The sequence below is a fragment of the Enhydra lutris genome, unplaced genomic scaffold (assembly GCF_002288905.1).
Source record: "Enhydra lutris kenyoni isolate GAN:26980312 unplaced genomic scaffold, ASM228890v2 scaffoldscaffold92, whole genome shotgun sequence".
NCBI lineage: Eukaryota > Metazoa > Chordata > Mammalia > Carnivora > Mustelidae > Enhydra > Enhydra lutris.
In genome coordinates, this window is record NW_019154176.1 from 2,385,854 (window position 1) to 2,413,490 (window position 27,637).

Here is a 27,637-nt window from a genome sequence, read left to right on the forward strand (position 1 = left end):
AGTCTCGGTGGAAAATGGACAGAGGGATGTGGAGTTGGGGGTGAGGGTAGTGTGGCCCTGGCAGTGGGGAATCTGCCAAGCTTAGGTTCAAGTTCAGGCCCAGCCACTAACTCCTGTGGTGACCCTGGGCAAGTCACTGAACATTTCTCTGCCTCTGAAACGGGGCAGTAACCGTGTGCCTGATGAGAATGTTGTGATCAAATCAGTGGCTGGGGGGATTATTATGGTTATTACTCTCATTCGCCCCGCCGCTTTTCACCTCCAGGGTCCACCACGGGCTATTCGAATTCTTCTTGCCACCAGTCTCTCTCAGGTCTCCAGAAAATACTTTTGATCACTTCCTGGTGTGTAGGGGGTGAACCTCCAAGCAGGTGAAAACTGAATTTCATACAATTGGTGACTGTGCTTCAGGCGTTGAAAGACAGAGACTTGGAGAGAGAGGGAGAGAGAAGTGGAGCGAGACCCAGACGGACGTGGAGAGACTTGGAGAGACAAGGAGAGACACAGAGAGACGTGGAGAGACTAAGCAAGAGGCGAGCAGGGTGTGAGACAAGGACAAGCTTGGCCGCCCCTGGAGCCCCAGCCCCGCCTTCATGCCTGGCAGGTGCCCCACCTGGCCAGTCCTCCCAGGTACCCACTGCCCTGGCACCCATAGACCAGGAAGGGTCCTCCTTGGTGGGATGGGCTGGGGCCTCTGGAGCAGGGCAGCTAGAGGTCAGACAGCAGAAAGGACTGGCCAAGCTCAGGCTGAGTGTTGGGGACAAAGGGGTCCTGGCTGGCCTCCAGGGCTGAGGAGGGGTTAGTGAGAGGCTCTGATTGTCCCTCCCTCTCGCAGCCTCCAGGCACCATCTCTTACTTCCTCCCCCCACCCCCCGCCCACCCCCATGACTTCCCTGGCCACCACCCGGCCTTCTATCCCTGCTGCGCCCCGGAGCCGGACGCATCCTGGGGGGCAGGAAGTTCTCCTGTAGCCCAGCAGCGAAACTGTTTATTTTTAGAGAAAATTGTTTCCATAAAGAGGAAAGGCTTTGCTCCTTACTGCCTCCCCCCAACTTTCCCTACCCCCCTCCCACTCTGGCTGGCCTGACCCCGCTCTGCTTTGGGGTCCCCTACCCTGAGCCCCATCTCTCCTTGTACCCCTGTGTCTCCGTGTTCTCAGATCCTTGCAGGGAGACTATCTCCCACTTAGTGCCCCAGTCCCCTGCCCACCTCAGCCTCCATCTGTCCCTGTAGCCAGCTTCTGGCCTGGGCTGAGAGGAGGGGTGCAGGAAGGGTGGGGCCTGTCGGGCTTGGGGCCCCCCAGCCCAGGGCCTTGTGGAGGCGGGGCTGTGGGAACAGCTGGAGCCTGTCCAGGGGCCGGACAGATGTGCGGGCGGCCGGGAGGTTTGGTTTCTTTGTTCCAGGCCGCAGGGATCCTCTGCCCCCCCCAAACCCTTTCCAGAAGCCCAGCCGGGTGTGTTCCTATGCGTTGGGGGGAGGATTGGGAAGGGGACATTTGTGGGGGAGGGGTGGCCCCATCACCTCCTCCCTTCCCCTACAGACTCCCCCTGACTTCAGGCTCCCATATCTGCTCTCCCCAGTTCCGCCTCAGCCCGCGCTGCAGGTGATCTGACTCATAGGCCCCAGGTGACTCTTGAGGAACGTCTGCAGAAGAGAGGATGGCCCAAGTCCTGCACGTGCCGGCCCCCTTCCCAGGTCAGGGGACTCAGGAAGAAAGGGCCCTGCCTGGGTGTCTGGGGGAAGGATATGGCCCAGCCTCTGGGGGAGGGGGTGAGGGGAGGGGTGTTGAGGGTAGAGCACAGACAGCCCTGCCCTGAGGGCCTGAATGAGGGTTGGCTCTGCCTGGAGGGGCTGATGGGGCTGATGGGGCCGATAGTCTTTCAGGGAAAGGGGTGGGTCCAAGTAGAGAGATGGGGGAAGAGATGGGTCCCCATCGGGGGCTGTGAAGGGAGGAGGCACGGGCCTGCCCTGAGGGTTTCCAAGGGGGTGACCGGGCCTTGCTCTGACACTGGAGTCACAGCTGAGCACCCAGTGGGCTCCCATCCCTTGGGCAAAGAGGCCCGGCCCCTACCCAGGACGTGAGTCTTCGCCCTGAGGAGGGGGCAGCCATGTTCAGAGGCCGTGGTCTTTCTTCATGCCCCAGGGACCCCCGGCCCAGCCTCCCCGCCCGCCTTCCCTGCCAGGGAGCCTGACCCACCATACTCCGTGGAGACGCCCTATGGCTACCGCCTGGACCTGGACTTCCTCAAGTACGTGGACGACATCGAGAAAGGCCACACGCTCCGGCGTGTGGCTGTGCAGCGCCGGCCCCGCCTCGGCTCGCTGCCCCGGGGTCCCGGCTCCTGGTGGACATCCACCGAGTCTCTGTGCTCTAATGCTAGCGGGGACAGCCGCCACTCGGCCTATTCCTACTGTGGCCGCGGCTTCTACCCGCAGTATGGCGCCCTGGAGACCCGAGCGGGCTTCAACCCGCGCGTGGAGCGCACGCTGCTGGATGCCCGTCGCCGCCTGGAGGACCAGGCGGCTGCTCCCGCTGGCCTGGGCTCCCTGACCCCCAGCGCAGCAGGCTCCACGAGCTCCTTGGTGGGTGTGGGGCTGCCACCGCCGACCCCACGGGGCTCGGGACTGTCCACGCCTGTGCCTCCTAGCGCCGGGCACCTGGCCCATGTGCGGGAGCAGATGGCAGGTGCCCTGCGGAAGCTTCGGCAGCTGGAGGAGCAGGTGAAGCTGATCCCCGTGCTCCAGGTGAAGCTCTCCGTGCTACAGGAGGAGAAACGGCAGCTCACAGTCCAGCTCAAGAGCCAGAAGTTCCTGGGCCATCCCACGGGGGCCCGAGCCCGCAGCGAGCTCTGCCTGGACCTCCCAGAGCCCTCCGAGGACCCGGTGATGCTCGAGACCCGGAGCGTGGGCACCTGGGTCCGGGAGCGGGACTTGGGGGTGCCTGACGTGGAGGCAGCCCTTGCCGCCAAGGTCGCCGTGCTGGAGACCCAGCTCAAGAAAGCACTCCAAGAGCTGCAGGCAGCTCAGGCTCGGCAGGCTGACCCCCAGCCCCAGGCCTGGCCACCACCAGACAGCCCCATCCGCGTGGACACTGTCCGGGTGATAGAGGGCCCTCGGGAGGTGGAGGTGGTGGCCAGTACTGCCGCTGGGGCCCCTGCACAGCGGGCCCAGAGTCTGGAGCCCTATGGGACAGGGCTGCGGTCCCTGGTGACATCTGGAGGGGTCGAGAGCCCTGCTGTGTTCCGGAGCCATGAGGTGGTAGAGACAGTGTTCCCAGCATCCACTGCGCCCACTGGCAACATCCACCTGGTGAAGAAGATAAGCATCACGGAACGAAGCTGCGATAGGACGGCAGGTGAGCCATAGTGGATGGAGGGAGGATGGTGGAGAGGTCCTCTTTGTTCCTATGAATGCCAGGGTCTAGCCCCAGCTGCGGCCTTCCATCAGACCAACCACTCTGACTCTCAGAGCCTCTGTTTCTTCACCTGCAAAAAAGGGGACAGTTTGCCACTAATTCTGGGCTGTAGGGAGGCGTGCAGAAAAATCGGTATCTGATTAAGTGTGCATTTTCACGTCTAGTACAGTGTACGTATCTAGAAAACAGGAAGTATTTGAGAGAGGGTCCCTAAGACTGTTGATTTGTTGGGCTGAAAAGCCCACCCAATTTATTCAGTAAATAGCAGAAACCAATTTCAGACTAGCATAGGCAATGAAAAGGAAATATATTACTCATGTAACTTAGAGACAGTTTCAGGTATATCTGGATCTAGGTGCTTAAGTATCATCAAGGATCTTTAACTCTCTTCTCTGCACCTTGGGGTCTTCTTTCTCAGGTGAGTGAAAGTAGTCCCACCACTCCAGGCATCTGTCCTTCCATCTCAGTGGAAAGCGAGCCTCTCAGTCCAAATAGTGCCAATAAAAAAAATCCCACGGGTGCCCCTCATTGGCTGGTGGCAGTCTTGTGCCCGTCCCTGAGCCAATCATGGTGTCCCTCACTGCCCAACCCCAGATCTAGGGGTAGAGGCGTTCCACCCAAGTCCTGTGGTCTTTGAGGGAACAAAGGGGTGCCCCCCCCTCCCAGAGGAAGTGCTGAGTCCTCATGCCAGAAAAGAGGATGTGGGATCTGCAATATGACAGCTGCCCCACCATTGCCACCCTTAGGCTCCTGGGAGAAGCTGTCGGAATGATTCATAATAATGACAGCTGTTCTTTATCAAGTGCTAGCCTGTTGCCAGGTGCTGTGGTAAGGGTTTCACTCGTGGAAGGCTGACGAGTATGGGGTTTATACTCAAGCCACCTGCGTTCAGATTCTACTTCTTGATGTAGGGACTAGATGAAGTCCCTAGGTGAGGGACTTCACCTCTCTGGGCCTCAGCTTCCCTGTCTATAAAGTAGTGTAGCGATAGTCGCCACCTCCAGGACTCTTTGGATTACTGGGCACAGTGACCCCTCAGTCCCTGCTCTTTGCTTCTTCTGTTGATAATTTTCAGGCCCATTCTGCTTCTAGCTGGGGAAACTGAGGTTCAGGGAAAAGTTGTACTTGCCCTGGGTCACATAGTCAGGAAGCAGCTGAGCCAGGATCTAGACTAAGGTCAGCCTGAACCTACAGAGGGCTCAGAGGTACAGCTCAGGTCCTCATTCCAATCTCCAATGTCAGAGCCCCACAGCAGGACCCCGGGGCACAAGCTGGAGGGTGGGGACCCAGCTGTGTTTTCTTGCTTTTCCATGTTGTTCCTGGCCAGCTCCAAACACCACTCCTCTGTTCTTTATCCATCGCAAACACCCGGCCCTTTGACTCTGGTCCCCAGCCAAGGGCCCTGCCCAGCTCAGCCTTGGGATTTCTGAGAGGGAGCCTTCATTCCAGACATGCCGCCTCAGGCAGCAGTGGGACTCCCTACCTGCAGGACACCCAGGCATAGTGATGTTCCCGCTCTGGGCAGGCTGCTGCCCCCAAAGTTCTTCCATGTGTCTCACTTAAGTCCTTGCTGCAGCCAGTCCCAGTCTCTGCTTTGCTGGGGCAGAACTGGAGCGTGCTGGTTCATTTCAGTGTCACTGCATTCGGCAGACTTTATCGAACGTTTGCTGTGTGCCGCACTCTTCTACTCACTGGGGACGCAGCAGTGAAAAAGACAGAGGCTGTGCGGGGCGCCTGGGTGGCTCAGTGGGTTAAAGCCTCTGCCTTCGGCTCTGGTCATGATACCAGGGTACTGGGATCGAGCCCCGAGTCTCTGCTTGGCAGGGGGCCTGCTTCCCCCTCTCTCTCTGCCTGCTTCTCTGCCTATTTGTGATCTCTGTCTATCAAATAAATAAAATCTTTAAAAAAAAAAAAAAAAAGACAGAGGCTGTACGATAAGCAAGAGAAGCCCTGTAATAAATAAGTGAAGAAATATCATTTCAGAGACAATGTGTCTGAAGACAGATGAAGCAGGCTTACGGGCCAGGCAGCACTGGATGGGGTGGCGGCCTGGGCTCCAGTTCTGATTTCCCTGCTCCCTCTGTGCCCTTGAGCCAGTTACTTGACCTCCGTGTGCCTCATTTGCAAATCGGGGGTCATGACAGCCCAGTGTCACCAGATCAGCTCGAGGTATAATGCGTCTGTTTCTATCGCATGTTCCGTGTGGAATCAGGCTGTTGGCTCTTGGAGCCAAGATGTGAAAGAGAAGAGGCAGGCTGTTGGCACAGAGGTGGGAAGAAGAGTGTTCACAGCAGGGGCAAAAGGTCCTGAAGTGAGGAGGGGCTGGAGCACATCAAGGTGTGGAAGCAGGTGGAATGGGATGAGGCTGGAGAAGTGAGGTCCAGAGGTGGTGGGGTATCAGAGATGGGTCCCGTAGGGCTTGTAGACTGGGGAGAAGCCCTGTAAAAAATGAAATTAGATACTACAGAACTTGACAAATGTTTGGACTGTGTTTAGGTTGGCCAGCTTGATGGGTAGATCCGGGAGTACTCCCTGGAGGAGGTGGCAAGAAAGCCTTCTCTACCATCTAGAATTCCCTCACTGCCAAGGAAGGGCGGGGAGGGTGAGAAGCAGCCCTCCCCCTAGGCTGACAAGGGTGGGTCAGGCTGGGTGGGCAGAGGCCTGGAGGCCTCAGCAAGTCCTATCCCCCCACCTTCCAAAGACCCCCCCAGCAGATCACTGGGAGAAGGGGCTGCTGGGCATGCCCATCCATGAGGGCTCGGAGGCTTTGAAATGTATTTTGCTCCCATTCAAAACATATTCCTGTGACGGCAATTCATATTCTTTGTGGAAAGTTTGGGAAGTGACAGAAAAATCTGGAACACAAAGCAAAACCCCCATAAACCCACCACCGCCCAGACACAGCTGTTGTCAGCACTTACTCTTTCCTTCCGAAATTTTTAATGCAGAAAATAATACGTATTTTTCAACAGCAACAGGGAACTGATGCTGATGGAGTGTGTTGTCTTGCGTTATTTAACTTTGAAAAGCAGTTAGGCAGCCTCCCTAGGGGGCCTGGGCATTTTTAGATGCTCTTTTCATATTTTAGTTCATTTACCTCCCCCAAGCCACCTGGAGGCCAGGGTGGGTGGTATTTTCATCCCCATTTTAGGGATGAGGAAATGGAGGCCCAAGAGTGATTGCCCACTGTTCCATGAAGCCAGTATTCAAACTTCGCCTTTGGTTTCTTGGATTTTTAACATGATCCCAAAGGCATTTCTTATTAAAAATTGCTGGGATGCCGCATTTACTGGGCAGCCGCGACGGTCATTATCATCCATGTTACGCAGAAACCCCTCACATCTTCTGTTTTCTCTGGGAAGGTTACTGGAAAAGCTTTTTTTTTTTTTTTTTTTTTTTTAAAGATTTTATTTATTTAATTGTTGCAGAAAGAGAGACAGCACAAGTAGGGGGAGCATCAGGTAGAGGGAGAAGCAGGCTTCCTACTGAGCAAGGAGCCTGATGCGGGACTTGATCCCAGAACCCTGAGATGATGACCTGAGCCCAAGGCAGTTGCTAAACCAATTGAGCCACCCACACGTCCCAAAACTTTATTATTATTATTTTTTAATTTATTGGGCACCTATGTGGCTCAGCCGATTAAGCATTGGCCTTCGACTCAGGTCTTGATCCCAGGGTCCTGGAATCAAGCCCCGAATCGGGCTCCCTGCAAAGCAGGGAGCTCACTTCTCCCTCTCCCTCTGCCACTCCCCTTGCCTGTGCTCTCCCTCATTCTCTCTCAAATAAACAAATAAAATCTTAAAGAAAAAAAAAAGATTTTATTTATTTGACGGAGAGCACAAGCAGGGAGAGTGGCAGAGGGTGAGGGAGAAGCAGGCTCCCCGCTGAGCAAGGAGCCCCACGTGGGGCTCGATCCCATCATGACCTGAGCCCAAGGCAGATGCTTAACCAACTGAGCCACCCACTGGCCCCTGGAGGACCATTTCTGAGGCCCATGATTCTTGCCAACTTGCTCTGTCCCCCTGTGGCCTCGCTCCCTTCCCACACTGAGTGGCTGAGTGGTTTACATTTTTAAGAATTTCATTCGGCCCAAAGGAGGCCCGAACCGAGTTCATTTAAATTCTTCAGCTCACGGCGACCAGCTCCCTCAGTCTGTGCACGCCAGCTCTCTCGTTTTCCTTGATTTTTTTTCTCCCTTCACCTTCCACCCTCAATACGGAGGGTCGGTAAATATTTTCAGCTCCGTGGGCTGCCTGATCTTTGTTGGAATGGCTCAATTCTGCTAGCTTCTTTTTTTTTTTTTAATTGCCAAGAGCTTATTTTTTGCATATTTCATGTATGCATTTTAATGAGTTTAGTGCCTCAGTTCTGTGTAGCTCATAAGCCTGGACAGTGTATAAAGGAACAGACGTGGCTGTGTGAAATTCGGTTTCATGTAATTTTCACATGTCCCAGAGAGCATTCTTCTTTGTTTTTTTCCAACCATCAAAAATGCAGAAATGGTGCCCACGGTCCGTAGTTGGCCAACCCCTGCTCTCTGCCGTTCTCACTCCCCGCCCCCCCCACAGCCCGTGTACTATCATTCCTTGCAATCCACCTTCCAGAAGCTTATTTAGACATTTCAGTGTCCTCGAAAAATATGCTCTGTGCATGCTTGATTTCCTAAAATGGTATTGTGATTTCCGAAGGAAAAATCTTGCCGTTTCTTTTTTTTTTTTCTCTCTCTCTGTCTTTGTACACTCTTTTTGAACTCTCCACCCAGATGCTTCTACCTTGGGCTTGTTACTTGTTTTTTTTTTATTTTTTATTATTTATTTATTTTTAAAGATTTTATTTATTTATTTGACACACAGAGAGAAATCACAAGTAGGCAAGAGAGGCAGGACGAAGCAGGCTCCCTGCTGAGCAGAGAGCCCAATGCCAGGCTCCATCCCACGACCCTGAGATCGTGACCTGAGCAGAAAGCAGAGGCTTAACCCATTGAGCCCCCCCAGGCGCCTGGGCTTGTCCCTTGTAACGATCGTGTAGCCTTCTGCCCTAGGTGCATGCTACGCTTTTCTTCTCCGTGCCCCCTCGGTGGGCACCTGGGTGACTTTCATTTCCTCGCTGCCGTGAGCATTGACAGCGCTATCTGTACGCGTCACCTCCCCTGGGGTTGCTGAATCACAGGGAATTCACCACTTCACTCCACGTTTTGTCTGATCCTTTCTGGGAAAGCTCTCCCTGTCCACACTCCCACCACCCACGCTCCCTGTCCACACTCCCACCACCCACGCTTGGATCCAAGGAGCCCATTTCCCCCACATACCCACCGGCATGAAGTTTTCTCTCATGTTTTGCCCATCGACACTAGCGCAGAGTGGTATCTCCTTGTTTTAACGTGCACTTCTTTGATTATTTTTGGTAAGATTTGGCATCACCAAACATGTTTAATAAGATTCCTCTGCGAATCACTTACTTTTAGCCTTTGTCCGTTTTTCCTCTGGCGATTTTGAGAAGTTCTGGCATATTCTAGAATCAAGGTTGGCAACCACAGCCTTTGGGCCAAATCCAGCCCGTTGCATGTTTTTATAAGCTCCCAAGCTAAGAAGGGGTTTTTATGTTTTTAAATCGTTGAACAATATGAAAGGAACGACATTTTGTGACATGAGCACAATTATATGGAATTTAAATTTATCATGACTTGGCCACGCCCATTAATTTGCATACTGTCCAGGGCTACTTTTGCAACTGAGACCCTCTGGCTTCCATAATTTAGAATATTTATTGTCTGGTCCCTTACAGAAGAAGTTTGAGTCTCGTTCTAAAAGATAATCCCTTGGTCATTTTTGGCATTGTGAATATTGTCCTATAGTGTGTACTGTTCTGTCATTTAACTTTGTCTGTGAGGGTTGTTTTTCTGTTTCTGTTTTTTTTTGTTTTGTTTTGTTTTGTTTTTTTTTAAAGATTTTATTTATTTATCTGACAGAGATCACAAGTAGGCAGAGAAGCAGAGAGATAGAGAGAGGTGGAAGCAGGCTCCCTGCAGAGCACAGAGCCCGATGCGGGGCTCGATCCCAGGACACTAGGACCATGACCTGAGCCGAAGGCAGAGGCTTTAACCCACTGAGCCACCCGGGTGCCCCATGTTTCTGTTTTTGTTTTATCAAGTAGAAATCTTCATGTCGGATACAGTTAAACCCATCGTATTTTTCTTTTCTTCTTTAGTTAATTTTTGTTATTTTTTCCAGGTTTCATTGAGATGAAATTGGCATGTAGCATTGTACCCATTCAAGGTACACAAATAATGACTTCATATTTGTATATATTGCAAAGTGATGACCACATAAGTTTAGTTAACATCTGTCAGCTCACAGAGTTTCCATGCTGGATAGGACATCCCTAGGATTTATTTATCTCATAACTGGAAATTTCTACCTTTTGACCCCCTCTCCCATTTCCTCACCCCCCTGTCTCTGGAAACCACCACTCTGATCTCTGCATCTAGGAGTTTGGTTTTTTCCAGCTCTACATGTGAGTGAGATCATCTTGTATTTTTCATATGTAGTTTGAGTTTGGTTTGTTTTTAGGAAGAGTGAGCAGGGAGTAAGGAGATGGATAGAAAGAATTTTAAGTAGGTTCCAGGACCGCACGACCCTGAGATCATGACCCCAGCCAAAGTCAAGAATCAGACGCCTCACAGACTGAACCATGGAGGTGCCCCATCTTTGAGGATTTTTTTTTTTTCCAGACAGAGATCGTAAGTAGGCAGAGAGGCAGGGAGAGAGAGAGGAGGAAGCAAGCCCCCTGCCGATCAGAGAGCCCGACTCGGGGCTCGATCCCAGGACCCTGGGATCATGACCTGAGCCGAAGGCAGAAGCTTTAACCCACTGAGCCACCCAGGCGCCCCTCTTTGAGGAATTTTTGAAGGAATCTTCCCCCTCCTGAGGCCCCCCGATACTCTGTTACATTTTCATCCGGTAGCTACGTTGATCCTTCAGAGTTTTTGCGTTAAGGTGTGAGGTAGGGATCCAGCTTGGTTTTTCTTGGGTCGAATCAGCTGCTTTTTCTCAGCGTCACACCCCAGAGGCCACCTTTCCCACCAATTTGTGGAAGCCCCTTTGTCTTAACCCCAGCTTCCCTCGGCTGGGGCCTGGGTCAGGCCTTTGCTCCTTTGGCACATTTCTTCCCTCTGCAGTGCCTGCTGTGTGGGCCCTTGTGGCTGTTTGGAATGGCTTACTTTCTCCTCAGTCAGCTTCCCCATCTTTGCCCTTTTGGGTAAAGTTGTCTTAGCTGGTCGTGGACTTCAGTTCTTCCGTGGAAACTGTGGTATCGCTTTGCCCCATTCCTTCGTGGAATGACACTAATACCTGTGATCGGTTTTATTATTGTTATTGCTGTTTTAGCGTTGAGCATCTGACTTTGAACTCCTCGCACTAGAAGGAGCCGTCCAAGCTTTTCGAGACAAGGGCCTGCTTTTCCCTGGGGGCAGAAGGGGCTATGGTTTGCTCTATTTCTTTTTTTTTTCTTCCCCCTCCACTCTTAAAAAATCGTGGTAAAATACATATAACATTAAACTGAGCACGTGACCCACTTTCAAATGTCCTGTGGCATCAGTACATTCACGTTGTTGTGCAACTGTCACCAGCATCCGTCCCCAGAGCTTTTCCATCTTCCCAAACTGGAACTCTGTCCCCATTAAACACTGACTCCCCGCTCCCTCCCCCGGCTCCTGGCACCCACCATCCACTTCCTGTCTCTGTGATGGACTCCTCTAAGGACCTCACATAAGTGGAGTCCTGCCTCATTTGTCCTTTTGTGACTGGCTGCTTTCACTGCGCAGAATGCAGGACCTCGCAGGTATTGGCATTAAAGTCCGGAGTTCGGGGCCAATCACCCAGACCGGGAACTGGCCTGTGTGTCTCCTGACACAGCCCGCTTGGCCACAGAGTGATTTTGTTGGTTGGTTGGATGTGAATTTATTGACAGAGTTTAAAAAAGAAATCAGGAGAGTCACAGAAAAACCCCAGGGTGTGTCTGGTTCCCCCCAGGGGCTCGGGCTGCGGCTCTGGAAGCCAGCGGGGGCCCACCACGCCCTGGACTGGGCGCCATGGACCGTCTGTGGCTGTGTCTCATCTGTTCTTCACGCTTTGCTTGTGCCGACTGTTGGCTCTCTCTGCTCTTAACTCCAGTGGTCATGGACTTGAGAAAGTCTTCACTGTGTCAAAAAAAAAAAAAAAAAAAAGTGTAACTTTTAAAGGGAATTGAAAGGAACTTGTCCGCAGAGCCCATGGCCAAGGGTAGAAATGAGATGTCCTGGGTGAAGCAGGGACATGGAAGCCACACGTGGCCTCGGGGAACCTGAGGCAGGCTCTAAGATGGGGACAGCCACTCATGGTGGCGCCTCTGTTCCTGGCTCCAGGTTGGGGATCCTGTCCCTGCCACCCCCCGACTCCCACATGGGCAGTGAGCACCCTTGGGACCTAGTGCCCACAGAGTCACCTTTGTCCTCTGCCCAACCTGAAAAAACCTGGGTGGTTTTTTCAAATTGTGGTAATGTGTACACATCATATAAAACTTACCATCTTAACCATTTTATTTTAATATCTTTATTTTTTTTTTCAGCAGGCTCCATGCCCATCGTGGGGCTTGAACTCATGACCCTGAGATCAAGCATCACATGCTCCACTGACTGAGCTGGCCAGGCACCCCGCCCCCATCTCAGCATTTTCAAGTGTCCGGTTCAGTGACACTAAGCACATTCACACTGTTGCGTGACCATCCCCACCTTCCATTTCCAGAATATTTTCATCTTCCCAGACTGAAAATCTACCTGGGTGGGTGGGTTTTTTGTTTGTTTGTTTTTTGAGATTTTATTTATTTATTAGAGAGAGAGAGAGAGTGCGAGCGTGCTCACTCATGGGAGTGAGGTGGGAGGGGCAGAGGGAGAGAGAGAGACTGCACTGAGCGCGGATCCCACCCTGAGTCTCAATCCCATGACCCCCGAGATCATGATCAGAGCTGGAACCAAGAATCCGACGCTTAACCAAACGAGCCACCCAGGCGCCCCACGGGCGGGGCTTTAATTTTTATTTTCTGAGGCCCTTGGGCAGGCTCAGTCAGTTAAGCGTCTGCCTTCACTCAGGACATGATCCCAGGGTCCTGGGATCGAGCCCCGCAGCCAAGCCCCACATCCGGCTCCCTGCTCAGCGGGGAGCCTGCTTCCCCCTCTTCCCCTGCTCATGCTCTCCCTGGCTCGCTTTCTCTCAAATAAATAAATAAAATCTTAAAAAACATTTGTTTCCTGGGCGCCTGGGTGGCTCAGTGGGTTAAGCCGCTGCCTTCGGCTCAGGTCATGATCTCAGGGTCCTGGGTCCGAGCCCCACATCGGGCTCTCTGCTCAGCGGGGAGCCTGCTTCCCTCTCTCTCTCTGCCTGCCTCTCTGTCTACTTGTGATCTCTGTCTGTCAAATAAATAAATAAAATCTTTAAAAAAAAAAAAAAACATTTGTTTCCTAATAACCCTTATTATTTCTTTTTCCTGATTGTTACAGTGTTACCAGCTTCCAAGTTTAGAAGGGAGCAGTGATATCTGTAACACAGCCTTGCTTTTGTTGAAATACTAATAAATCTTATGAAAGTAGTGCTTACAGTTCTCTTGAATTAACAAATGATCCTTGAGCACTATTGACGTTATAGGCATCGTTCTGAGCCTCCTTTCCCCCCGACATTCTGTCTTCAATCCGCACACCACCACTATGATGGAGGACATGTCATTCTCCTGAGGCACAGAGAGGTTAAGCGCCTTACCTGAGGTCACACAGCTTGTTCATGGGAGAGTTGAGTCCCTACCATGACGGGGACTCTGATCAAACCTTGTTTCCAGACAGCACTCAGTGTGATGTGTGTGGGGGGAGGGGGGTGCTGGGTCACAAGCCAGGACTGTAGAGTCGCAGTGTCCTCCCTGTCCCTGACCAGCTGCCAGTGCAGGCAGACTGCTGTTGGAATCGGACTCTGCTGCTCATTCACTGGGTGACCTCAGGCAACCTTCTGTGCCTCGGTTTCCTTTATCTATAACAACAAGACTCTCGTGGGTGGGGAAGACTCGTGGAAGCACCCAAGCCTCAGGGTGCACCCAAGCGCCTGGCCCGGGGCGTGTGACTCCAAGGAGGCAGCTGTAACTGCGGGGCTTACCCACAGTGAGCACCTCTCTTCCTGCCCCTGCAGGGCTCCCGCAGGCTCCAGCGGAGGCCTCCTCGTCACCCCCAGGGGTGGCGGCGACCCCCCCAGCACAGCCTGAGAAGAGCACGGGCGGAGTGGGCACCCGCGAGCCTGCTGACACAGAGCCCACCAGGCACGCGGCCTCGCGCGGTTCAGAGGCGGCGGGGGGCACAGGTGAGAGAGGGTGGCCCCAGGGGACGGGCCCGGAGGCTCGGGCACAGGGCCTGGCTTTGGGAGATTCTTACGCGCCCCCCCCCCGCATCATCCCCAGGCGAGCCCCCGGCAGGTGTGCGGTCCATTATGAAGCGCAAAGAGGAGCCCGCAGACGCCGCGGCCCACCAGAGGAGCCTGCAGTTTGTGGGGGTCAATGGCGGGTGAGAGGAGCCCCCACCCCCACCCCACGCTCTCACCCTTTCCTCAGCTTCTGCCCTCCTGTTTGTTCCTTGGTTTTTCATATCCAAGAACGCGCCCCGCTCTAGGCCCCAGACATTGCTTCACTCCTTTAACCAAGGCACCGTAGGCATTCGGGGACACTGAGGCACACGGGGCTGGATGCCTTGCTGGAGCTCACACGGCAACCAGGAGTCGGCCCCCAGTGGTCAAACTCCCAAGCCTGTGCAGTGGCTGCTGCTCTGTGCTGGTCCTCGTAAGGTGCCAGGCTCGGCTCCTTACTTAATGGAGCTCTGGGTCCAGTGGGGCCTTGGGCACTGGCGCACAGTTCAGCCCCAATGGGGATGGGGATGGGGACGCTTGGAGGCCCGGGGCTGCTGGGGGAGGGGAGGAGCTAGCCAGCCGAGGGAAGAGTGGGGTTTGGGAGGGCAGTCCCAGTGGAGGGCACAGCCTGGAGGGCTGTCGGGGGAGGCAGCGGTGACATCCGTGAGAAGCAAAAGGTGTAGGAAGTGGTAGACAGGGACAGTCTGGGGACCTTGAATGCCAGACCCAAAGCTTAGACCTGGTCTAGAGGCAGCAAGAAGCACAAGAGGGACCCGTCTGCAGTGGGGTGAGGGTCTGGCATAGTGAGACCTGCATAAGGGGTCAAGGAATAGAAGGTGAGAGCAGTACTTCTCCCCCTCCCACCCCAAGCACGGTCGCAGTCCTAGCTAGTGTTTATGGAGTATTTACTGTGTGCCAGGCCCTGTGAGGCTCATGCGGCTGTTACCTATTTAACAGTTGGGGAAACCAAGGTGCAGAGAGGTCAAGGGCTCAGAGCCCATGTCCTTTCCCACATGCAGTGTCTCCTCACTCCGCCCATGCTTCCATCCCAGATATGAGTCCTCATCTGAGGACTCCAGCACGGCAGAGAACTTCTCAGACAACGAGAGCACAGAGAACGAGGCCCCAGAGCCAGCGGAGAGGGTCCCAAGTGTGGCCGAAGCCCCGCAGCTCAGGCCCTCGGAGACGGCAGTGGCCAAGAGCAGCCAGGAGGAGCGCCAGCCGTCTCAGGAGAGTCAGCAGTTGCCCGTGGTGGAGGGAGCGGCAGGAGCGAGTGCAGAAGAGGAGATCCGGTCAGTTTTCTGGGTGGGAGGGACTCGGATGGGGTGAAGTGGGTGACCTTTGCCTCAGATCTCACCATTCGTGCCCTCTGGGGGAATCTCCTATCAGTCATGCACACCTTAGTCTGAATTAGCGAACCAACACTTTCTCCTTCTGGCCATCAGAAGGTCTGCAGGCTTTGATAAAGGGCCTGATGTGGGTAGTTTGGACTGTTGGAGTTAGAATTGAAGGGGCAGACAAAGTTTGTCCTTAAGCCACTCACTGTCTTTGGGACATAGGCCCCACTTGCCCATCCTGTTGGTGTCTTTTCTACCCCTGGTGAAAAATCTGCCCTCGGGCCAAGATTTTTCTATCCATCACTGCCTGCTTGGAATAAACGTTAGCCTGCGTGTCCACTTTCTCTTAGGATATATTGGGGTCACCTGGGAGGCCAAGGTGAGCACTCCGGAAGTAAACTTCTCTCTTATCTGCCCCTGGCAGGATGGAGCTAAGCCCCGACCTCATCTCCGCCTGCCTGGCCCTGGAAAAGTACCTGGGGAACCCCAATGCCCTCACTGAGCGGGAGCTGGTATGACGGGGCCCTGGGCCTAGGGCCCCCTCCTTCCCTTCCCCCCCCCACTGCAGCTTCTCAGCCGCAGTATCTCCCTGTGCCGGCCTCATAGGGACTCCAGGATCCAAGCTGAGAGCTCGGAAAGGGGTGGGGGGTTGGTGCTGGAGTCAGGCCCTGGAGAGGGGCTGGGGCGGCAGGAGGAGCCGGAGGATGGTTGTCTGCCAGCATCCTGACCTCCGGTTCCTGTTGTTTTGGGGGCTTGAGGGAAGGCGCTGCCACATGTCTCTTTCCGGGGGCCTGTACTTGGCTTTGAAGACCAGGATGGAGATGTTCACGCCTTCCCTGGGGGCACAGCTGGGTCTTTGGTGCCTGGAGTCCCTTTAGAGTCTTTGTCTGGGAGGGGGCTGGAGGTGACTCTGCAGAGGGCTTCCCCCGCTTCTCCTGGAGGCTGTGGCTCAGGGTGGGGGTGTCCACACCCACACTCCCTGCCCGGGGCTTTGTCATGGGTGGGGGGCAGTGGGGAGCAGGCTGCAGCCGCTCTCATGCCCCTCCCTCCCCACACCGTGGCCAGAAAGTGGCCTACACCACGGTGCTGCAGGAGTGGCTGCGCCTGGCCTGCCGCAGCGACGCCCACCCCGAGCTCGTGCGGCGCCACCTGGTCACCTTCCGGGCCATGTCAGCGCGCCTGCTGGACTACGTGGTCAACATTGCCGACAGCAACGGCAACACGGCGCTGCACTACTCTGTGTCTCACGCCAACTTCCCCGTGGTGCGGCAGCTGCTGGACAGTGGTGAGTGGGGGGGGGCAGCAGGACAAGGGGGCCCTGGGGCGGCTGGGCTGGATGCTCCCCCCATCTGGATGGTCTGATGGTAGAGGTCAAGCTGCCCTCTTGAGGAGCACACCAGCCTCCCAGTCTGATGGGGCAGATGCTCTCCTCCCAGTCTGATGGGGGAGATGCTGCCATCCCAGTCTGGTGGAGGAGACGCTATCCTCCCAGTCTGTTGGGGGAGATGCAATCCTCCCTACCCATAGCCCCAGCATACTGAAAAACGCACACATGGCCTTAGGAACAACATGTACACCTTTCAGGTTCCTTCCTCCCCCCAAGAACCCCTGTGTGATGAAGGTGACACTGCTGGAGCCCTGGTCTGAGAGAAGGGCATAGCCTCCCATCTGGGACATAAAAGTACACGGTCCTCAAACAGGCAGGGAGAAATCTGCCCTTCCCTGGTCTAACAGGGAAGACACAGCCTCCCAAACTGATGAAGGAGGCCGAGCCCACAATCTGATGGAGAAAATATAGGCCACGCTGAAGGAGACTGGCTCTTCCAGACCAGTAGAGGAGAACAACCCCTATGATTAGCCCTAAACCTGGGTACCAGTGGCAATGTCTCTGGGCTGATGGACCAGACACAGTCTCCCCCTTAGAAGTCCCTCTTCTAATGGGCAGTGTGGCCAGAGGTGGAGACACTGGGGCAGAATGGGGCTCTCAACCTGAGAGGAGGGAGGAATCTGGCCGCTGTTGGGGGAGATGCTGCTTGGTTCTCATGGGCGCCCCCCCCCCCAGTTTTGGGGTCTGAGGTCCCGTGTCCTCCTTGCCATCCCCCCCAGGTGTGTGCCAGGTGGACAAACAGAACCGTGCTGGCTACAGCCCCATCATGCTCACTGCTCTGGCCACCCTGAAGACCCAGGATGACCTTGAGACGGTCCTGCAGCTCTTCCGTCATGGAAACGTCAATGCCAAAGCCAGCCAGGTACAAGCCCTCCATACTGAGGACCCAGGCAGCCCTTCCCGCTCACTGAGTCCGGGCTGTGCACCAAGCCCACACGTGATCTTATTCCGTGCCCTGGGGGAGAATCCCTGCTCCACAGATAAGGGAGCCAAGGCTCAGAAAGGCACCCATTTTCTCACGGCCAGACTAGAACAGGTGGGATTTGAACCTTGATGGTCTAGCTTTAGAAACCCATTCTTTTTTTTTTTTTTTTTTTAAGATTTTATTTATTTATCTGACAGACAAAGATCACAAGTAGGCAGAGGCAGGAAGGGAGAGAGGAGGAAGCAGGCTCCCCGCTGAGCAGAGAGCCCGATACGGGGCTCGATCCCAAGACCCTGGGACCACAGACCTGAACCGAAGGCAGAGGCTTTAACCCACTGAGCCACCCAGGCACCCCAGAAACCCATTCTTTTTTTTCAAGATGTTATTTATTTATTTGACAGAGAGAGCATAAGCATGGGGAGCATCAGAGGGAGAGAGGAGAGAGAGAAGCAGACTCCCCACTGAGCAGGAACCCCCCCCCCCAATGCGGGACTTGATTCTGGGACTCAGGATCATGACCTGAGCTGAAGGCAGGTGTTTAACCAACAGAGCCACCCAGGTGCACCCCCATTGCTGGCTTTTCTATTGATTTAGTTCCTTAATTAAAAACAATTTCAATAGTTTATTTTAACTGAGGTGAGATATACATAAGATTATCCATTTAGGGACACCTCTGCCTTGGTAGAGCATGTGACTCTTGCTTTTGGGGTCCTAAGTTTGAGCCCCATGTTGGGAGTGGAGTTTACTTAAAAAAACTTTTTTAAGGGGCACCTGGGTGCTTAGTTGGTTAAGTGTCTGCCTTCCTCTCAGGTCATGATCCCAGGGTCCTGGGATGGAGTCCCAAGTTGGGCTTCCTGCTCAGCAGGGAGTCTGCTTCTCTCTTTTCCCCTCCCCCTGCTTATGCTCTCCTTCTCTCCCTCTCTCTAAAATATAAATAAAATCTTAATTAAAAAAAACTTTTTTTAAAAAAGATTTTATTTATTTATTTGACACAGAGAGTGAGATCACAAGTAGGCAGAGAGGCAGGCAGAGAGAGAGGGAAGCAGGCTCCCGGCAGAGCAGAGAGCCTGATGTGGGGCTCAATCCTAGGACCCCGAGATCATGACCTGAGCTGACGGCAGAGGCTTTAACCCACTGAGCCATCCAGGCGCCCCCAAATTTTTTTTTAAAAACAGGGTGCTGGGTGGCTCAGTCAATGAAGCGTCCGACTCTAATTTCGGCTCCAGTCGTGATCTCAGGTCATGAGATCGAGCGCTGCATCAGACTTGTCAGACTCAGGGCTAGGCGTGGAGCCTGTTGAAAATGGTCTCTCCCTCTGCAGCCCCCTGCCCTGCACAGGCAGGCACTCATTTTTTTCTCTCTCTCTCAAAATAGTAATAATAATAATTTTTTAAAAGATTATCCTTTTTAAAGTATACAATTTAGTGGCATTTAGTACATTAACAGTGTTGTTCAGCCATCATCTCTGTTGACTTCTAGAACATTCCTATCACCCAAACAGATGCACTGGGCCATTAGCACTGACTTCCCATTCCCCCTCCACCTGCTCCTGGCAGCCACCAGTCTGTTTTCGCTCTCTCTAGATTTGCCAATTCCGGATATTTTACATAAATAGGATCACGTGGTATGGGTTCTTTTGTGTCTGGCTTTTCTTCCAGCAAGCATAATATTTCCAGGGTCCACCCGTGGTGCCGTGAGCATCAGTTCTTCATTCTCTTCTAAGGCTGAATAATATTCTGTAGTTTGTTTTTCCATTCATCCGCTAATGAACGTTGATTTAATTTTTATTGACATTCAAGTGACATACAGAAAACTGTACAAGTCTTAGCTCAATAAATGTGTACATCTATATTGACACCTGGGAGCAAGGAAATTGGGGATGGGAGTGGGTAGGCAAGTAGCACCTCCCCAAAGAGGAAACATTTAAGACCAGATGTGAGGGATGAGAAGGAGACAGCAGGAGGAGGAGGGACCAGCAGGTGCAAAGGCCCAGTGGTGGGAGGGATTGTTTGAGATCTAGAAGGAGGCCAACAAGTGGGGATACCATTACCATCACAGTACTTGGGAGCAATGGAAGGTTTCAGAGCAACGGTGTCCTGCCTTGGGGCCCCGCATGGTCTATATACCTGTTCCTTGCCTTGCCTAGGCGGGGCAGACAGCCCTGATGCTGGCGGTCAGCCACGGGCGGGTGGACGTGGTCAGGGCTCTGCTGGCCTGTGAAGCGGATGTCAACGTGCAGGACGACGACGGCTCCACAGCCCTCATGTGCGCCTGTGAGCATGGCCACAAGGAAATCACGGGGCTCCTGCTGGCTACACCCAGCTGTGACATTGCACTCACTGACCGTGTGAGTTCCCCGCCCGAGGCGCTCCAGGGAGGGCGGGAGCACCGTGTGGGGCCTCGTCATAGCAGTGGATGCTTTGCAGGACGGGAGCACGGCTTTGATGGTGGCCTTGGATGCCGGGCAGAGTGAAATCGCGTCTATGCTCTACTCCCGCATGAACATCAAGTGCTCAGTGAGTGTCAACATGGGCAGGGCAGTGGGGAGTGGGGGGCGCTCTGGGAGGGGACGGACGGTTAGGAAAGGCTGGTGCCGTTTAGGGCCCATGCTTATTGAACATTGCTCTTGCCCATGTGAGGAAATAAGGCACGGACAGCTGAGAGTATGTAGCAGTATTTGAACCTGGACCTGTCTGGTTCCATTTGAGACCTGTCCGCTCACTTGAGAAATATTTACAGAGCACCCACTGCATGATAGACCCTGGGAGCCACAGCCCTGAACCAAAGAGGAAACGGTTTTGGCCCCCCACAGAGCAGGTATCAAACCCCCACAGAGCAGGTATCATAGCAAGATACAAATACACAGATTTAAAAAATATGTGTGTGTGTGTGTGTGTGTGTGTGTGTGTGTGTATTTACAGATCAGTATATCATACCAGGTGACAGTAACTGCTGGGAAAAAATCTGAAATAGGACAGGAGGGGACATCGAGAGATGGGGGGCTACTGAGGACTTGGGGGAGTGAGTTGTGTGTCTGTCCAGGCAGAAGGAGCAGCCAGGGCAAAGGTCCTGAGGCAGGAGCACGCTTGAGGTGTTTGAGGAGCATCAAACACAGTGGGAGGAGATGAGAGCAAGGAGGTGACACCATGACTACGGGCCCTTGTGGGCTGCCGTGAGGACTTTGGCTTTTCCTCGAATCAGTGTATTCAAGACCTTGGGATGTCTCACTGTAAAGAAACCTAACTCATGTCTAACTTGGCATTTCTCTTATTTGAGCACAGAAATCAGGGTTTTTGAACAAATGATGCCTGTTGGTGGGGGGGACCTGAGTGGCGCAGTTGGTTAGGCGTCTGCCTTCGGCTCCCAGGATCCTGGGATCCAGTCCTGTGTCAGGCTCCTTGTTTGGCAGGAAGCCTGCTTCTCCCTCTGCCTGCAACTCCCCCTGCTTGTGTGCTCGCTCTCTGACAAATAAATAAAATCTTAAAAAAAAAAAAAAATGATGTCTGGCAGCAGAACATTTTCTGGAAGCCTAACAGGAGGATGATTTTGGTCCTTGCTGTATCATAAGTGCCTAATGGAGGAGAGAGCCATTCCAGTCTGAAGGGGGAGACAGGGGCACTCCTCATAGGTCTCTAAAGCAGTATCCTTGTCTGATCTTGTCTGATGGAGGAGACAAGCTCTTCTAGTCTGATGGACAGCATTCTAGGTGCCTCTCAGCCATGATGTCTTGAACCATACACGAGAGCCTGATTCAGCTGCTTAAAGTATAGTTACCCTTTCCAGTTTTCAGGTGGGGAAGCAGAGGCTTAGAATGATCACATCCCCAGCCCAGAGTCTCACAGATAGGAAGGGGTGAAGGCCCCGGGGGCCATCTGTCTCCAGACCTTGGGCAGGAAACTCACTGTTCCTACCTCCTCACTCCTCCTTGCATTCGCCCTGGCCTCCCTGAGGCACATCTAAGCTGCGGCTTGAAGGTGACATGGTGGGTATTGATTATAGTGACCCCCCAAACGGTCCAGGAGAGTCAGGGTCACTGAGATAAGCCTTCCATCATCCACGTGACTTCCAGGTTCTTACTGAGGCTCTAGGTCTCCCCAGCTTCGTTCCCCAGGGTGTTGGGACACCTGGGGCTCAGTTGCAGTACTAAGGGCATCACCTGGGGCGCAGTTCAGCCTCAGTTTCTTCAACTGGAAGATGGGGTGATCGGACCAGGTGAGGAGCTGTTGTCTGATGTGTGGTCCTGCTTCCAGGGGCTCCTGAGGGACAGACCCCAGTCCTCCATCCTTGTCCACCTAGACCACTGCTGTTGCCTTCACCCAGGCTGCCGCCTTCAGTCTGTACTCCCCCCAGCAAGCAGGGGTCACTGTGAACACCCGAGTTAGGGTACAACCCTCCTCGGCTCGCAGCCCTGTGTGGCTGTCACCCTAATTGGAGAAAAAGCCAGTCATCCCCAGAGCCCACCAAGCCCTATACAAACACCCTCACCTCCTCCTCTACTCTCTTCCTCTGCCCCTTGTTCAGTCTGCTCAGCCTCTCCACTGCTGCTGCCTCAGGGCCTTTGCACTTGCTGTTTCCGCTGCCGGAAAGCCCCACCTCACTCAGCTCAGAAGGCCTCCTGCCTGGACTACCCGCTCTCCTTTCTCATTCCCTCTCTGTCCTTTATCTGGGATGAAAATCGTCCTCAGCCTCCATGCCCTTCTCTCAACATCCCCTCCTTAAGGCTGGGGGGACCAAGTTCTCCTGTTCACTCACCTCAGCCCCAGGGCCAGCCAACCTAGTTGGCACCTTGCAGGCCCTGGAAATGATGTCAAACAAGAATTCTGCTTCTTGTTTCAGATTGCCCCGATGTCTGATGACGAAAGTCCTGCATCATCCTCAGCTGAAGAGTAACCAAGAGGGAGGCCAGAGGCAGCGCCGCTCAGGGCCAGCCAGCCCCAGAGCCAACCATCCCTCGACCTTCGTCCCTTGTCTCCTTCCTCGCCAGCCCCCAGAGAGACCTATCAAGGCCCACGTCTCAAAGGCAAGTGGGTTCTTCTTCTGCTTCCCAGGAGGAGCCCTCGACAGCAGCAAGACTGTAGCCCAAAGTGGGTTTTTCCTGGTATGCCAGTTCAAAGCCGCCGCAGCGCAGACTGAAGCTAAATTCTTCCATAAATTGGCGCCAGTGGCCGATGCCGGGGCGTGGGTTTATGAAGAACAGGGAGAACAATCAACTGGCAATTATGGACGGAGCAGGGTGAAAGGGAAAATCCTTTATTTTTGAGTCATTATCAGGGGAGGGGAGGAAATCATATTCCTTGTTGCCAAATTTGAAAGTCACTGGAATCGCATATTTTCATTTTAATCTTAATGTTGCTATGCACGGGTCACGTCTGGAGTGCCTTAACGCGCCCCCTCCCCCATCCCACCCCACATTTAATTGTCTGTCGTATAATAGTGTTTTGTCCGCTCCCCCCAGACCGCTTTCTTGGGAGAATTTCCTTCTGGTCTCTTCGCAAAACAGATTCTGTCCTTGTCACTCAGGGCAGGAAGCTGAGTCCTTCCTTCTGCTTTCAAGTAAGAGGGCTCAGGACCCAGCAGCCGAGATGTGTGAGCCGTGGACACCGATAAAATCACCCAGAAACCAATCCCCTCCCTGCGTGGAGGCCCTGCCACATATTAATTTTCCTCGAAAATCCTGCAGGCCTGGGGATGCAGGAAATGAATCGGGTTCCCAGAGCAGCTGCTGAGTCCCTGGACTTAGAACCCTGGTAACAGGGCCGCCCTCCGGCTCCCCAGACCCCAGAATTTCTCTCGTCAAAGGGGGGGGGGTGGTGGTGGACAGGGCATGCACAAGCTGTCCAAGCGGAGGGCAAGCTGCGAAAACTCCCATGTGTGCACAATTACAAGTTGGCTGCCCCCGAGGGCTCCCAGCGCACACTTAAAGAGACAGGGCTTTGCCGAAAACCAAACAAGGACCAGCTGGAGGTTTTTGTTTTGGGGGGCTTTTTTTAACAACCTACAGGCTTTCCGGAGCTGCCTGGCACAGAGCCTGCTGGAAATAGGGCTCGCCAGACACACGCAGTTTCCTCCATGGCCTGTTCTGCCCCCCAGAATCTTAACATCATTTTCTTTCCAGTTCCTTTTGTGAACCAAAAAACAAACAAACAAAAAAACCCACGGTAGGGGATGGGTTCAGAACCTTGAGAAGTGCCTTATGACAGGGAGTTGAGGTCCCCAGCTCATAGGGGTCCCGTCCTCTCTTGGCCGGGTCTCTGCGCTCAGCCGCCAGTGACGGAGCCAAACCACAGCCCTGAGTGCTCGCGTTCATTCAGTAAAGCGGGGCGCTGGCTGCTCTCTAGAAAGGGGGGTTTCTTGGCTTGATGGACTCTGGCTTGCTTTGATTGTGACTGAAGGGAGGTACTGGACACAAAGAGCTTGGATGGTCGAAGGGTTGCGTGTGCGCATGCGCGCGCATGTAAGCCGGAGAGGGCACAAAACCAGAGCGGACTGGGGACGACTGGGAGCGGCTTTGAAAAGTGGTACCAGAGCTGTGTGCCTGTGTGTCTGGCCCCAGAGCCAGCAGTGAGGTTTATTTTAAGCTCCTAGAAGCTGCTCATTGACAATCCCCAGCCGCCACCCCACCCCCACCCCCAGATAAGTCCGCATTTATCTCTGCTTTCCCCTCCCCTGCTGGTGGGGCTTAGTGTGCGAGGCTCCAGGAAGGTCCCGCCCCCACCCCGTGCTCTTCTCACATGTATTCATGACCTTTAACTTCACTTTTCTGACCACGGTACGTCCATAAAGACAGTATTACACTTAAATGAAGTATTCCTTTTTGTAATCGTGTTGTAGAAGGTAAAGGAATTTAATAAAGCTATCTTATGCTACCGTCCACGCGGCAGCCTGTGGTCTTTGTCTCGCTGTACTCCTCTTTAAGCTTCTAGATTGATTGATTGATTGATTTTAAGATCCTATTTGTTTGTCAAAGAGAGCACAAGCAGGAGAAGCTGCAGGCAGAGGGAGAAGCAGGCTTCCCCGCTGAGCGAGAAGCCCCACGTGGGACTCATGCCAGAACCCTGGGATCATGACCTGAGCCAAAGGCAGACGCTTCACTGACTGAGCCACCCAAGTGCCTCTCAAATAGATCTCTTTTTGGAAAATGGACTGATTGGGGACGCCTGGGTGGCTCAGTGGTAAAGCGTCTGGATGGGTTTCAGCTCAGGTGGCCATCTCAGGGTCATGGGATGGAGTCTTGTGTCCAGCTGTGCGCCCAGCTAGGAGTCGGCCTGGGATTCTCTCTCTCCTTCTGCCCCTGCCCCTACCCCCCCCCCCACAGGGGCTCTCTTTCCAAAACAAATAAAAAGAAAAAATTATATGGACTTATTTTAAACAACATTAAAAGTGACAGAAAAGTGACAATAATATATAGTAAACTCCCTTCTGCTCTGCACTACTCAGGCACTTTCCCAAGTGGCTATTTCCATTTAAATGTAAATTAGTTATGATTGATTTGTGCTCCATAGCCACCCATGGCTACCAAATCAAAACTGGAGATACAGAACATCACCATGGTTGGAGAAAATTTTTTGGTTTAAGATTTATTTATTTGGGGCGCCTGGGTGGCTCAGTGGGTGAAGCCTCTGCCTTTGGCCCAGATCATGATCTCAGGGTCCTGGGATCGAGCCCCACATCCTGCTCTCTGCTTAGCGGGGAGCCTGCTTCCTCCTCTCTCTCTGACTGCCTCTCTGTCTACTTGTGATCTCTCTCTCTGTCAAATAAATAAAATCTTTAAAAAAAAAAAAGATTTATTTATTTATTTTAGAGCACGAGCAGGAGGGACAGAGGGAGAGTCCTAAGCAGTTTCCGCTGAGCACGGAGCCCAAAATGGGGCTCAATCGTACAACCCCAAGATCAGAACCTGAGCTGAAACCAAGAGTCTGTCACTCAACCAACTGTTACCACCCAGGCACCCCATAGAAAGTCTTAATGAACACCTGCTGTGAACACCTCACAAAACATCTTTACTGAATTTTTTTTTCCTTGTGAACAAAATAGTTCATCATGACTGTACAAGGCAAAATTCTAAAAATACAGAAGTGTTTGGCACAGTGGAAGGTGCCATGGTCCCAACTGGTTGAAATGCCTGCTGTTGTCAACACGTTGGAGTGTCTTCTGCCAGACCTTTTTCTGATAGGTTGGATCTTTAGAATCTTGGTTTGCTGTTGGATTTTTTATCGAGGTATCCTATGCATACGTTTTGTGCACAGATCATGTACAAAAATGTATAGCTTTCAAACAATATCCTGTATTAGCAACACCAAGACTGGATGTAGAGGGTCGGCCCTACCCATCCTTGGGTCCCTCCCCTCAAGGGTGATTGAAGATTGCTCTCCTTACCTCTCCTCCTCTGTTTTTCCTCTCGACCATTCCACCACTAGATCATGGGGGGATTTCAGAAGGTCTTGAAGTTTATGTAAAGTTATGTATTTCTGAACTAAAGGTCTACTGTCAGTTTTCCAGAGGGCTCTGTGAACCAAGAGGCCTTCCAGAAATGAAAAATATTGTTGCCCACAAGCAATCTCCAAGGCCCATTTTGTCATCCTTGTTTTTTGCTTTTTGAGTTTTTTTTAAAGATTTTATTTATTTATTTGACAGAGAGAGATCATAAGTAGGCAGAGAGGCAGGCAGAGAGAGAGGGGGAAGCAGGCTCCCTGCCGAGCAGAGAGCCCCGATTCGGGGCTTGATCCCAGGACCCTGAGATCATGAGCTGAGCTGAAGGCAGAGGCCTAAGCCACTGAGCCACCCAGGGACACCTTTGTCATCCTTGTTAACTTGTTAGCTCAGGCTTAAGATCCAGTTCCTCAGCACCACCCAGTTTCTTGCTTTGCTTTTTGCTGATATATGTATTTTTATTTTTAATTGTGGTAAAATATTCATGACACCATGTAAGCCATTTCTTAAAGATTTTATTTATTTTTTTAAAGTAATCTCTATACCCAATGTGGGGCTTGAACTCACAACCCCAAGATCAAGAGTCACACGTTCCATCGACAGAGCCAGCCAGGTGCCCCCCATCAAAGCCATTTTTTTTAAAGATTTTATTTATTTATTTGAGAGAGAGAGATCACAAGTAGACAGAGAGAAGGGGGAAAGCAGGCTCCCTGCTGAGCAGAGAGCCCGATGCGGGGCTCGATCCCAGGACCCTGAGATCATGACCTGAGCCGAAAGCAGAGGCTTTAACCCACTGAGCCACCCAGGCGCCCCAAAGCCATTTTTTTTTAAAGATTTTATTTATTTGACAGAGAAACAGTGAGAGAGGGAACTCAAGCAGGGGGGAATGGGAGAGGGAGAAGCAGGCTTCCCGCCAAGCAGGGAGCCCAATGTGGGGCTCCATCCCAGGACCCCAGGATCATGACCTGAGCTGAAGGCAAACTGTTAACTGACTGAGCCACCCAGGTACCCCCCCACTGAAGCCAATTTTTTTAAGTGTCCAGTTCAGTGGTATGAAACACATTCACACATGTGTAACCATCCCCACCACCCACCTCCAGGACTCTTTCCTCTTCCCAAACTAAAACTGGCCACATTAAACACTGACTCTTCACCACCCCACCTGGCAACCCTTGGTCTACTTTTTGTCTCTATGTATTTAACTACTGGAGGGACTTCAAATAAATGCAACCATGCAGTGGTGGTCTTTTTATGACTGGCTTACTTCAACCAGCATGATGTCCTCAAGGTTCATCCATATCGCATCTGTCAGAATTTTCAAGACTGAGTAACAAACATCCCTTTGTATGGATACATCACATCTTGTTCAACCATCCATCAGTGGGACACTTGGGTTGCTCCCACCTTTTTGGCTATTACAAATCACTTTGGGTGTAGAAATAGCTCCAAATCCTCGCTTTCAATTTTGGGGCTATATACCTAGAAGTGACATTGCTGGGTTATTCCATTTCTAATTTTGTGAGCACCCACCATATTGTTTTACATAGTGGAGGCGCCATTTTACATTCCTACCCACAATGCACAAGGGTTTGTCTAATTCCCTCTCCACTCCCGCCAACATTTTTTTTTTTTAAATAGTCTCCATCCTAACGTTGTGAGGTGGTTCTTGCTTCGATTTTTGGAAGGGAGGTGGATGACCTTTTTTGACAGGAGCATTTATATCTGTCAGGC

At 52.7% G+C, this 27,637-nt stretch overlaps 1 protein-coding gene across 1 annotated transcript; it reads left to right on the forward strand.

Moving 5' to 3' along the window:
• The first annotated feature begins 574 nt into the window (after window positions 1-574).
• On the forward strand, window positions 575-24,101 carry LOC111162452 (KN motif and ankyrin repeat domains 2). Its single transcript, XM_022526882.1, has 12 exons — window positions 575-630; window positions 1,581-1,695; window positions 2,144-3,355; window positions 13,621-13,788; window positions 13,886-13,988; window positions 14,880-15,119; window positions 15,589-15,676; window positions 16,230-16,449; window positions 17,271-17,413; window positions 19,623-19,823; window positions 19,903-19,992; window positions 22,313-24,101. The coding sequence occupies exons 2-12, from the start codon at window positions 1,659-1,661 to the stop codon at window positions 22,364-22,366; spliced, it is 2,556 nt and encodes an 851-aa protein (XP_022382590.1). The 5' UTR covers window positions 575-630; window positions 1,581-1,658; the 3' UTR covers window positions 22,367-24,101.
• The last annotated feature ends 3,536 nt before the right edge of the window (window positions 24,102-27,637 follow it).